Raw genomic sequence first — 13911 nt, 5'->3', positions numbered from 1 at the left:
AAAATATTCTGCAAACACTTATACAATAGGATTAGGCCTAGAGAAAAGGAGGGAAACAAAAGGAGATTGAAACAAAACAAAATTGTGATTTCCCTAGTTTTTTGAAGGTGAGTGTACTTTAGATCCATAGTGTATAGCTTTCGACAATGGTGATTTAAGTGGTATACCTCTTTTATTTCGGCTTGAGGCCATTTTCGAGGGTTTTCAGACTCTTTTCTGAAACCCTGAGAAATTTGTTTCAATTGCTTGAAATTACTACTCAGCTATATCTGAGTCACTGTGGCAAAATATTTCTCACTAGGCAGATGAACTAAAGATTCTGATTAAAATAAATCGAGACACACTTTTTACTAGGTTAAAGTTATTGCCGCAACCATTATTTTCAAACATTTAATTAAACATACAAAGAAAATCTTACAATAGTCTTCTGTTCTTCAGCATCAGTGACTTTCTTCTTGGCATAGGTGTCAGGAACACAAGCATTTTCAACTTTTGGAAATGCAGCCTTCGGTTGTGCAACAGGAATATTTATCACAGTAGGTCTATGCATTCCTTTACCCTGGCTCGGACGTTAAGGCAAAGGGGTCTTACATCCATGCATTGGAGAGTGAAGGTAAGCAGGGGACATTGCGCCAGCTCCTGCTGTGTCATAACGATTAAACATCTGCTTCCGTCCTTGACCCCAACTACCAGGCTGCTGCAAAAATAAATCCTAGTAGATCAAATACTTTAGTAGACGAACAAACAGCAAATTATGTTGATGGAAATGTTTCATAATATAATAACATAAGACTTGATTAAATGGAAACAGTTCTGGAGCCTAAGCTAAACCCCATATGTTGTCTAGACTTTTACTTGGGCTAGATTGGGATACCATGGAATGAGAGTTTTTGGTCTGAATCTAAGTTCGTTCAAAGTAGAATTTGCTCCATCAATGGGCAACTTTTTTTTTTTCTAAGTTAACTAATTATCTTTTTAAAATAAAGACACTATTTATTAATTCATCAATATAGGGGGACTTTGAATATAACCATAATCTGTTACATCATCACGATATATACGAAAAAAAAAAGTAAATTCAATTATAAATGACATTAACAACATAGAAACGCAGAAACTGCGAACAATAATTATTCTGAGCAAATTGGTTCATTCATGCAAAATCAATGTATTTTTATTAAACAACTACGACCCATTCGTCTACACAATATCATGACTCCTTTGGGAATAGTGCCAAGACCACCCAGGTTGAAAAATAGTGATATGGAATAAAATATAGGAGGTCGAACTTTGTGAGGTCCTCAGTTGTTAAATTAGCGATTTGTGATGAGGAAGAGAAAATGATGGGATTCGTCTTAAGTAATCCATTAGTAGAGCTCATCTTGTTCACAGTTAGGGGAATTTTGTGTAAATCGAATAATCTAAAACTATGTAGCACATGACAATGAGTCTAAGCAATTGAACAGATAACAAGGAAAATATTTATAACTTACTTTGAAAGATGGACCTGTAGAAGAGATCTCGGCTGGGATGTTGGGAGTTATTTTGGCCAAAGGCGAATCTTGAATCATCTTTAAAAATTCTGTATCGTATCTCTTCGTGCCTCCGGGATTTAAAGGGCTCCACTGACCTGAAAAAAATGCAAGCATACATTATTCTTAAAAGTAGATATTAAAGATATCATCATTTCTACTGACTTTCACATCAGCAAATATTAACAAATCATCATGGAATGTACAGGATGATAACACAGAATTTATTCATCGTCTATAAAATCATCCAGATTTTCCAACATCAAACAAATTGACGCCTGCACTAGATACTAACACTACATTATTATTGTACACTCGGTAGTTAAAGCCATGAACTTGGTTCCACACTGAAAATACCACAAAAAAGGGAGTAACAGGAATGACAACTCTTGCCCTCCACCTAACACTGTTCCATCCACCTCGATCCAAAAATATGTTTCTCAAGAATTCACACATATACTTTTTCATCCACTCAGGTATGCGAGTTGTTTTAGATGTATACCCCTTCAATTTTTTAATTCTTTCTTTTTTAAGATTTTAATAAAGAAAGAAAAGGATAGTTTTGGAAGAAAAAACTACTTTATTTGAAGTAATTTACTAGGTAAGCTACAGGTACTTAAGCCTGGTAAAGCTAATTTAGCATGTAGTCTAACTAAAAAATAAATATTGGGTATTATGCCGAAATAAAAGAACAATCTACTTTAAGGGATGTGGTTTTTTTTAATGTAATTTAAAGAACATGTAGTCTAAAGAACTAAAAAATATTGGTATTATGCCGAAATAAAAGAGCTATCTACTTTAAGGAACACGCTTTTTTTTATTATTTAAATATAAATTAAGAAAATGAAGTATAACTAAAAAAAATAATGGCCATTATACCAAAATTGAAGAGGTAGCTATTTTGTACTTTCTCTCTAGCTGCTCAATTTTGCCGGCGGGGAACTTTCCGCGGGGGTAAACGCCGGCTCCCCCTGACCATTTTGGCCCATACCTTTTTACAGATAATAACGAGGGAGTAGGTTGTCCTTAGCTAGAACGAGGGTTGTTTCTCTCCTTAGACATAGACATAGAAGAACCCGTGCCTGCTAGGTAGGCTAGCTCTATATATAGTGCACATGTCTGGTAGCACACTGAAGCGCTAAAAAAAAAGTAGCTTGAGGGGACTCTTAAATAACAGTGTGAAGGTTACGGAAAAAGAATTCAAAAATAAATAAAAATAAAGACTATAGACAATTTAACCAATTTTGGACTAGTTTAGTTTTAACTAGTTATCCGATACTTAATCTAGTCCCGAATATAATCTTACATTTACAATATAACCGAAAATGATTTAATCTAATATTTTAGTTATCCTATAATCTAATGTAACATTAACAAACATAGTCAAATCTTATATTTAATCAAATTCCAAGAAAGAAAAGAAAGCATTCATTTTGAAATAAACAAAAAGACAAACCTTCTTTGTAGGGGTATATTAACTTTACAGATGGATTTTCCTGCTGTTCAGTTTCAGGGAGTGGAGATTCTGGCGGGGAGTCAGCTGGGAAACTTGATTCTTTCTCTTCTTCAACATCGGGTTCAACGTTAGTACTTTGTGGTGTTGAAATCGATTCCTCTGGTGCAGTAACAGATGTTTCGAGGACATGAGGAGGCTCCTTAAAAATAAGTAAAGTAATATTAGACAAAAAAATTCAAAAACACGGCAGCTGAACTTGTCAGGAGCTTCAGATAAAATTAGGCATCAATGATGAATTCAGGATGATAACGCAGATTGATTATTCATCATAACATATAAAAACACATTTTTATACACACCGGGTACGGGAACTTCAATTTTTTTTTCCTGGAATTATTCGGTATTCTTATGTTTGGTTGCGGATATTAGAATGGGACAAAAGTGCGGGTTAATATTCGCATCTAAGGTAGCTTAACGCAGCTATTAGTTTGTACCTCCAAACATGAAAAGCCAAAAATATATTAGTGGTATATTAGTATATACAATATATAAAAGTATACAAAGTTTATAAAAATATATTGGTAGCGGTCGTACCCTGACAATTAATACTGTCTCAAATGGCTTACCTAAAAATAAGCATATTTTGCATTAAAATCCTTCCTTTGAGCCTCTTATGTGCCACCAATGGCCAATTCTCACAGGATTTGGGTAATAAATCCCTCTCTTTAGTAAATCCGCATACACCAATTTAAAATAAAACATAAAACTGATAAATAATTAAATTTATTAACAATTAAAAGCAACTTGGAAGTGATGAGACTTGAGAGCCATGGCTAATTGGAGTAAAGGCAAGACAGGTATTTTGAGTGAGAGGCAAACCTGGCATAACCATTTTTCAGAATTGCATAAAAATATTGTCATAAACTTGTTAATAGATATTCTATCATACATCCTAGGGCAGAACTAAGGTAGATAGGCATAGAGTAAGGGTAATTAAAATTAGCCTTGCCTTACTGGGAAAGCCCCCTGGAATTGCAATGGAGATAACCGAGATTTTTGGGTTGACCCATGAAGAATAATGTCCACTGGACTTGTATGCAAAGGGGAGAGGGGGGGGGCTGAAGTCGACTGGACTCACCGACGAACAAGCGACCTAAGCCTAATAGGCCCGCCCACCTAGAAACTCCTAATTGACTCCAGCACATGTCAGCCCAAAATCTTAGGCGCATATTCGGACTTCGCCGCCTAACCTAATCGTTCCACTCTCCATTGCTTAGCTGCCAAACCTTAGTGCCAAAACTCTCGAGCTTTTGAAGTAGCAGGTGCAGGTAAAAAAAAGGAAAAAGGAGAGAGGAAGAAATCACAAAAGAAAAACCATTCAAAATCACCTTCCCTGCCGATTTTAATGCATATTTGTCAATTGAATCGATGGGAGTAATTTATCTTTTTATTCAATTATCATAAATAGGGTTTACGAAAACATTAAGTACACACTTTTTTCTTTTTTTAATTATTACTACTATTAATTCAATTACCTCCCTAAAAGGTTATGGTAAAACATTTACCTTGAAAACTAAGGTTATTTCCCCAAAAGAACTAAATGACCAGGGTATTCAAAAGCGAGGAGAACCAAGTTGATCTTCTCATAGGAAAATGTTACTCTATATCGGTCACCACAAGAATAGGATCAGTCCTGTCTTTCCTGGAACTGAAAAGTCAGCTCCAGGTTTTTTTTAGGGAAAGGGAAAGATTATGTTACCGTAAAAAGAAACCTTTACTGCCGAGTCTAGGGATGTCTTTATTATTTTTTTCAATAATTTAGAGGGGGTAAACATTACCAAATACTTTTTTTTATACAATTCAGCCACGCCTTATGTCACAAGAGGAAAGAGTTTTGGGGAGAAATTCAAATAACAATACTTAGTCAGCGGGTGTTCCATATTGTCGAAACAGTTTGGGAATCTAGCTATGTGCGTCCTAGCCAATATTAGTAAAGCTGGAATGGTACCCCTACAAGATGATACTTGTCATCACAGTAGACAGAATATACCAGTAAGCTTATCGCAGATCATTTCTGGTCTTCGTGAACAAAAAGCTCCTCCCACTTATTTCTGCCTTAGCTTGTCTCGCTTGTCTAGCTTGTTTCTGCATTAGCTTTATTTCCGTTTGTTTCAATGCACTTTGATGGAAACAGTCAGAAACAGACTAACCTGTCTAGCATGTCTAACATGTTTACATCTGCCAAAACGTTCTCCGGAGCACTCGCACCCCGGTCCGGGTTTTTATAATGGGTGAGATAGAGAATGATCATACTGGATAATATATGAACTGTGCTTGTCATACATTAAAAATGATGGAAAAAAAACATAAATGAATAGATAATCGAAAATAATAGAACATAATAAAAAACATAAATGAATAGATAAAATACAAGAAAATAAATAGAGGCAGAAATTCGTAGATCCAAAGTGACTTCCTGGTATTTTCAGGGGAGTCGTCATTTTAAAAAGTTAATAACAATTAAAATACAAAAATTAACAATTAAAATAACAGTTAATAATAATAAAAATTAATAACAATTAAAGTTTAACTGGGAGTACATTACTAGCAGAAACTTTAATTCAATACGTATTTACTTCAAATTTAATACAAATTAACAGCAAACCTGGAACGGTTTATTAAGTCATTCCTTAATAAGTATTATAATGATTATCAAATAATGCACATTTTTAATGAGTGATGAGTAGAATACTTTCTATTTACTTTCGACTCTTTTTTCTTTCTCTCCTCAGCTTCTTCTCTACATGTATGAATAAATTAAAAGATGCGTGGAATACAACTTACAACGACAACAGTAGACACAGACAGATCAGCAATGGAATCGACGGGCATTACTGGATTCGACGGAATTAATACTTGGCTTGAAGATACTTCGGCCGCTTCAATTGTTTCTTCCTTTTTTTCATTTTCTGCTACAGGTGACGGAAGTGTTACATCTTGGACAGGCACCTCCTCACTGGGCTCTTCTGAAATAATACAAATTATGAGAAATTATTCATTTCGTCCGATTCTATTTTAGTAATTAAGTATTTTAGAGTCTATATGCCTGACATTGACATTACGCTAAGACTATGTGATAGAAGAGTGAATAAATGAACTTCAGGGCAAAATATCGTTTCAAATATTTTATTTATTTTTTTAAAACAAGTAAAACGAGTATGTATTATTGCAATCGGTTGCGAGTAATTTCTGTCACTGGCAGCCAATGAAAACCATCATTTCTGGAAGAAGAAAAAAATTTCATCGGCTGCCAATGACGAAAGTGAAGCGCAATAAGCAATATTCTACACAGGACATGTTTCACCATCCTTCCTCACAATACTATTACTCTCAATACCACAAAAATCCTGGCTGATAGATGATCCGAAAGGTAAGTGCTAAATATACATTTTTCTCGAGAATAAAGTCAAGGAAAAAATGTATCCTATTAATGATTCCTAAGCTATTATTCGTACTTTTTTCCTTCTTCTTTTGTTGTTTGAGGTGAGTGAAGGAGTATAGCGGATTATTTGGATAGTTTTTTTGTTGTTTTTTGGTCGTTACTGTGACTCCAGTAGTAATTCAGCAAGGAATTATGCATTTTTATTTATATACATATATTTTTTTATATTATCAGTATTTCTGGTATATTTAATTTGTGGTATAAACCAGAACTGAAGTTTTCTCCTCTTTTTTTCTATTCCTGACACGCCCCTAGGACAACTTGCCTTTGCAGGTTCATGGGCAGGCTAGAAGATTTAGTTGAAAGACTTTGTTTTTTCATGTATTATATACATACATACATACTATATATATATATATATATATATATATATATATATATATATATATATATATATATATATATATATATATATATAAATTTATTTAAGTTACAAATGCAAAAAAAGTCGGCGAGTTGAGGAAAACGAGCTAAAGTGATCAAGTGGTTCAAATCTAAGTCCGTTTTGCGCCCTCGTTTTCACTCATATCTACAGATTTTAGATTTAAAAGAATATTTTCTACTTTAGATTTATTTTTAAGAATATTTAATTTTTTATTTATTTGTTTGTCATTTTCGAGTGTTTAGTCTTCTCAAAGACTGAAGTTTTTAGTCTCCTCTAAGACAACAATTTGACTAATCTAAGATTCAAACCTACCTGATCCCAAACTTAAGGCCTTTAAAATATTCGCCAGCATTACGTATTTGTAACGAAGTTCTCGCTGTCACACCTAAAAGCTTATCTAATATTTTTAAACTTCTGAGACAATTGCCAGAAATGATACCGTACTGAGAGGGAGGAACAACGGAGAAATTTTTAACACAATCATACTTCAATCCTCCTGATTATTTTACTATGTTGATTTTCTTTCTGAGATCACCTTGATCACCGCTTTTTGGCACTTAAAATGGCCAATACAGCATTTAGGCGTTATAGAGACAATGTCCACCACTCCCCTCATAATTAGAGCGTAAACTTCAAAGCACCTTATTAGTGCTAGTCAGCTATTAGTTAAAACAGTATTGTATTTTTGAATTAACGATTTCATTTAAATGGAATAAGAAGAAGCATGGGAAACATATTACAACGCTATATCTCCCTGAAAATACTGACAAGGGAAGCTACCTGCACCGATCAAAGTTACCCAGCACTTGAAGTGATGACTGGAGGGGCCAGGCTTACTCGTGACAGAATTTAACTGCACGAAATAATGAAAGTGATTAATAAGAAAATAGGCGATATTGATCGTCGGCGCCATGTATACAAAGCAGTAGCATTATTCGAATACTTGTTTACATATGGTAGCGAAAAATTAATTGAATTAAGTAATTAATAATATGACAAAATAGGTGTCTAACAGGACAACAAGTAAATTAAATGTGAGACTCAAGTCTGGAGCATTTGACTAAGCTAGAACAATGGAAAGGAAAATCATCAGAAGTTTCTCGAAAACTTCTCTGAAAAGATCACCGTGCACGAATCTTGAAACTGAAGTCATCAAACCTCAAAGCAATTCAGCTAATCCTGCAAAAGCAAAATCCATAGCATCAAGTAATGAAATCGAAATATGGGAACCTCTGAAACATCATTCACACGCTACAATAATATTCAAGGATAGTTTTAAACCCAATGCTATCATTGAGCTACCATACAGCCAAGCAGCCACCTGTCATTGCAGCAATGCAGCCACCATACAGCGTTCCGAAGCCAAGGTCAGGTGAATCATCTTAGTCTAAATTTAGGAAGATAAGCGAGAGAGCGCTGCGAACTGTGTACTATTGGATACAAATTCTTATCCAAACGTTAATGAAACAGACGGTAATAAGTCTAATCCGTTTTCGCCTCAATAACAGACTGGTTAACCAACAAGTACAGAAATTGAAATATGGGGATCTACAAGTAATTATTCAAATACAGAAAGTCCTTTGGCAGATCATTGTAATTCGACACCTATCACTGTTTATCCTGAAGCATTTCAAAGCCTAAAGCAATTGAAACAATTTTGGCTTAAAAATTAGCATTACAGGTCTAAGAAAAGTCAGAGTGAGGTTATTCGTCAGTAATGAGAAAAGTTACTTTGTGAAAGTTTATCCTCTATCAATCTTGTTGTTCAATCCACGGAAGTTTCATGTAAAATTCTGTTCAAATTATTTGAGCATAGATTAGAAATTGTTTATATATTCAAAAGTCTGAAATATATTTTGTAGTTTTGAATGCGCTATGCAACATTTCACTTTTTATTACGAAGTCTGTACTAACTTGTCAATAACTATAATAACTATAAATAACTATATAATTATAAATAACTATATAATTAATACTATAACTACTTTAAAAAAGCCTATAACGTCCCATGCGCAATGCAAGAAATCATAATGGAAAGCCATCTTGTGAGCGCGAAAAGAATGTGATATCTTTCCCAACATTTGTTTGGCGACATAAAGATATTTTAAACAGGAAACGCTATTTGGAGGCTAAGAACCTTCAACACATGCATCGATTAAACTAACCAATGAGAGGTACATGCTCTGACACTGACCAATATTTACCGAAGTGGAAGATAAGTACATGAGAATACATAATAACCGAGAGGTCCACTCATTTGCCCCACCTGGAGAACATCTTGGACCACTGCATGTACCGGACAGTACCCCTAGGGCTTGGCACATTTTTGCTACGATTGACAGGTGTCAACTCGTGTACGTGATTTCGGAAAGTCGGCAACTCCTAGACAGCAACCAGATATATCATAAAGGTGAGTGTGACTCCTCGTTATTGATAAAATTACCCTCATTACGCAATACAATTAGGTTAGGCATAAAGAAGGGGCAAACAAATATTCTAGCAATATTAGTTAAATATCAGGTCAATATGCCAAATATTCGTCCACAAATACACAAAACATACTAACTTTAGGTTCGAGTGACCCCCCCCCCCTAAATATCGTAATTTTGACCTGTTTTCATAGTTTCGTATTATCACTATAATATTTCTCAGATTTTCCTTCAAACAAAGGCACGCCCCCCCCCCCCGAATAATGTGCAAAATTTGAACTTACTTCTGCCCTTATTACGAATCCTAGAACGTTTATGAGCACAGCCATTATATAAAACCATGTGCACTATTGGAACAAGACAAAAATCGAAAGAAGTTGCATGATCCCACTCAAGTCGTCTCTTGACTGACTTAAAATATTCGTGGCCACGTGCCATGTAACTTTTGTCAATATAATCTTTCTCTCTCTCTCTCTCCGTATAACGTTTATTTGGGAATAATTAAAAAAAAATAATAAATAATATTCATAATGAACAAATAAAGAAACAATTCACAATATTAAAAGAAGTTTCGAAATAGCTATGATACTCTTAAATGTTTTAACTGAACATAGCTATAAGAAAAAGTCGCGTCTGAAATTTAACAAATCTTATTACTATAAACAAAATTAAGATGAAGTGCCAAAGGAAAAAGTAAAACCAATGATGTAAGTAAAATTCAAAGAATATCTAACGTTACTATCTAAAACTTTATTTCTAAATATTTAATTTACATGCAACAGGGACGGAGAGGGGATGGGGAAACTGGGGTGAATGCCCTGAACCCGGCACATGAAAATCATAAGCAGCACACAACATACCCGTGTAAACAAAAAATCGCGAAGAAAGGAAACGAGGACAATTAACAGCCAGTGAAAAAATTGAAAAATTATGCAAATATTTCGGTCAAGACCTCCGCTTGACCGTCCTCAGTGCAGAATAAAACTGATAAAAATTTAAAAACCAAACCTTAAAATAAAAACACCAAACTAAAATTGGACGACCCTTTCCTAGTAACGGTGAAAGGGTAACTGAATAAAAAACACAAGTCAAATAACAATATATGCATTATTAACTAAACACAAGTAATTCGTGTTATCGAAATTTGCTTAAATACATCGTAGGTTTGACCACAGAATCGAATCTACTCTCTGAATGTCGTTTCTGCAGACGCTAAATGATAAAACGTTGTAGAGAAAACATGCTCCCATACATGGTCAATATGGTCAACATGGTCATACATGGTAAACATGGTCAATATGTTCCCATATAGCATTAGCCGTCACGGTGTCGGGTTTTGAAGCAGTTTTTAATACATTTTTAATATCCGTTAGTAAGTAAGTACAAAGTAAGTACAACAGTACAACAAAGTTAGTACAAAAAGTAAGTACAACAAATGGTAGTAGTATATGGGCGGGTAAATTTTTAATTGAGAACTGAAAACTCTAATGATGATTTCTATTTTTTTCAATCTTTTCAATTTTTCAATGCCTTTTTCTGCATTTTCATTGAAAAACGAAAATTTGCATCTCCTTGTATTTTGAAGAACAAATTTTGTCCCCCCCCCTTAAATTTTCATGAACTCATCTCCTTGTATTTTCATCTCCTTATATTTTGAAGAAAAAATTTTGTCCCCCCCCCCCTTAAATTTTCATGAATTGAAGCCCCTAAAAGAATCCCTGAACAAAAGAAAACAGTAACCAGGCAATAGGAAAAGCGAAAAGAATTTAAAACGCAAAATTCCTCTGGGCTCTTTCGTTTATTGCTCCCAATTGCTCTCAATACAAAGTTAGTACAAAAAGTAAGTACAACAAATGGTAGTAGTATATGGGCGGGTAAATTTTTAATTGAGAACTGAAAACTCTAATGATGATTTCTATTTTTTTCAATCTTTTCAATTTTTCAATGCCTTTTTCTGCATTTTCATTGAAAAACGAAAATTTGCATCTCCTTGTATTTTGAAGAACAAATTTTGTCCCCCCCCCTTAAATTTTCATGAACTGAAGCCCCTAAAAGAATCCCTGAACAAAAGAAAACAGTAACAAGGCAATAGGAAAAGCGAAAGGAATTTAAAACGCAAAATTCCTCTGGGCTCTTTCGTTTATTGCTCCCAATTCTTTAGCAAATTAGTCTTACAGTTGTTTACAGGTTATATATTTAGTAATACGAAAATACGGTCCCCATTTTCTTACCAAATTGTAAATTGGTTTTACAATTGTTTACTGATTAACTAACTATTTAGTAAAACCAAGATTTACGATTCTTCTCAACTTTTCCGTAGAAGCTGAGGACAAAACATCAATAGCAAAGCTGCTGCAGTGAAAAGAAATCACATATATGTCAGTCTTTTAGCAATAGCTGAGAAATCTGGACAATAAATAGGTTACAGCTTGTTACGGGAATTCAATGGAAAATAATAAGTTTCAACTAAGTTGTAGTATTAGTATGTTGAAAAAATAAGGTTATAGGCAACTTTCATTGCTCAAAGAAATCAAAGAGATAGATCATATGGATTTGTCTCTTATTTTAGTTCAGATCATTTGCAAGATACTTAATATAAGCGGTATGTTCACAAACAGAAGTCTTAAAACTAAAAAAGTGCCAATGACGAATACTCTTTGAAAACTGGATTCACTTTCTAAGTCAAGCTAATGAGAGCTTTAAAACCAAACATATCTCAAAACTGAAGCTTTATTAGACAACAGATTAGCATTGCTTTAGTAAAGAGCCAAAGGGCTCATTTGTATTTTTTTAGCCGAGATTGTGGGGAAAGCGCGGTCGTTAACAACTTATGAGGACGCTCATTTGATAGGAAGTTGAGATTTCTATTTCCTCTTTTCAGGACTGAAAGGGATTTTGGGCAACCAGTCCCCTCCCATGCTTTTTAACGCTTGCTTGTTACGGCCCTGTGCTATATGACGCTTGCTTCTTAGGAATTTTAACTTGCGTACTGGATCTTTCAATGCAACCAGGCAATAGAACAGGTCAGGGGATATGAATATAAGCCTATTTCGAGGAAAATATAATAACAGGCACATTAGTTCAAAATGCAGCAAATTTTTGGGCCAAACCGTAAAAATTATAAGCCGTAAGCGCAGGCCCACGGGGACCACCCTTGCGCACGACTTTGCTCTGTAAAATTGCCAAGCTTACCTGAATAATCGAAACTAATTCACTAATGAGCCCTGAATTTGTGAAAAATATAAAAATGTCGATTATTTCCTGGATAATGGGTGTTACACCTTACATTTAAATAGGCTACTGATTCGGTCAAGATAACCTTCATGACCTTCTCTTTTACACATTAGCGTGAGTCATTTGCACAGTATTATCCGTCTGGGAGCTTACGGTTAAACACATTTCCAAGTACTATCCGAATTTCAGTGGCCAGGTAAGGCAGAAAAACACCTTGTTCTGCTTCAAGAACAAGAAAAAGAAAAAAACATTAGCCGATATTGATTTAATAGCCAAATTACAGAGCATGGTAGAAAAGTATCCCAACAATCCAAGTTCATTTGACCTTCCATTCTTTCTCCCTTGACTAAGCTTGTTCATCTTTCTTTGGGTTACGATATTTTTCAAAGCAATCTCATGCATTGTTTTCTCAGTTGTTATATGCTTATAAGTTAATTATAATTGTTATTATGTTTTATTTGTATTTTTTTTTTTTATTCTGATTTTAACGGCGCCAGATAATGCCACTAATCACGTACCTCGTTCAGAAACGTCGAGGTTTTAAATGTCCCTTGAACCTTCTTTTGAAGGAGTCAGCAGAGGGATTTGCAGGAATAATATCGCCAGAAAGATCTGTTCTAGATACAAGTGCGACGCCGGATGAACCTGTTCCCCGAGTACTCGGTCCTTGGCTCAGTTGAATTGTTAATGAGTAAATATAACTGTTATGGGTTATATGCTTATACGCTAACTCAATTGTTAAATGTCAATGAAAAGGCCTGAGCATGAATGTGTCGCCTTTTAGATTTGTCTTTATTAGCGGCATAACTTTGGATTGATTCCACTCCCCTTCTCCTAGATGTTTGTAAAGAATTCGATTTTGTAGGCCATGGGCCTTATTCTTGGCTTTATTCTTCGTCGATCAGAAGAATAACGTCAGCTATAACGGCCGTTTCGTTCACTCTCAGAAGTAGATTCGTTATTTCAAACATAAAAAGACATGTTTCAGAGCGTTATTACGGTTTGACACCAATTACACGGCTGTAAATGTAGAAGGTATGAAGATACTTGGAATTGCATATTTTTCCTGGGATGGTTGTGAGAATCTTCTACAAGAAACATCTTGAAACTCCTCTCACTCTGTCATTATGACCAAATTTTAACCCTTGGACTGCATGTCATTCCGTTTGATTTGCTTGAAATAAAATACCATAGATCAATTCGAAAAAGTTTCTAACTCGGAATCCTTATGTCTTCGAGAAAGGTTAGATTGCTAAATAAATGGCTACTAAGTGTTTTTTTTTTTTTTTTTTTTTTCAATTACTTAACGACGGCTGCAACTCCTTTATTCTTTGCTCTCTTTTTTTCACCGTTTTTTTTTTTGTTCCGTAATG

The 13911-nt window shown here is 34.6% G+C and overlaps 1 protein-coding gene across 1 annotated transcript in view; it reads right to left on the bottom strand.

The window, feature by feature from the left end:
• Positions 1–571: 571 nt before the first annotated feature.
• The window catches only part of LOC148956014 (uncharacterized), a 62390-nt gene continuing 49050 nt past the window's right edge, over positions 572–13911 (bottom strand). Inside the window, exons 10-13 of the mRNA XM_089088957.1 lie at positions 5833–6014; positions 2989–3187; positions 1494–1630; positions 572–697 (exon numbers count right to left, since the gene is read on the bottom strand). Coding sequence (XP_088945083.1) covers positions 572–697; positions 1494–1630; positions 2989–3187; positions 5833–6014 — 644 coding nt within the window. The remainder of the gene's footprint in view (positions 698–1493; positions 1631–2988; positions 3188–5832; positions 6015–13911) is intronic.

The sequence above is a fragment of the Artemia sp. Qi Xiang Cuo genome, chromosome 1, assembly GCF_049724085.1.
Source record: "Artemia sp. Qi Xiang Cuo chromosome 1, ASM4972408v1, whole genome shotgun sequence".
NCBI lineage: Eukaryota > Metazoa > Arthropoda > Branchiopoda > Anostraca > Artemiidae > Artemia > Artemia sp. Qi Xiang Cuo.
This window is presented reverse-complemented; position numbering and strand designations above follow the sequence as displayed.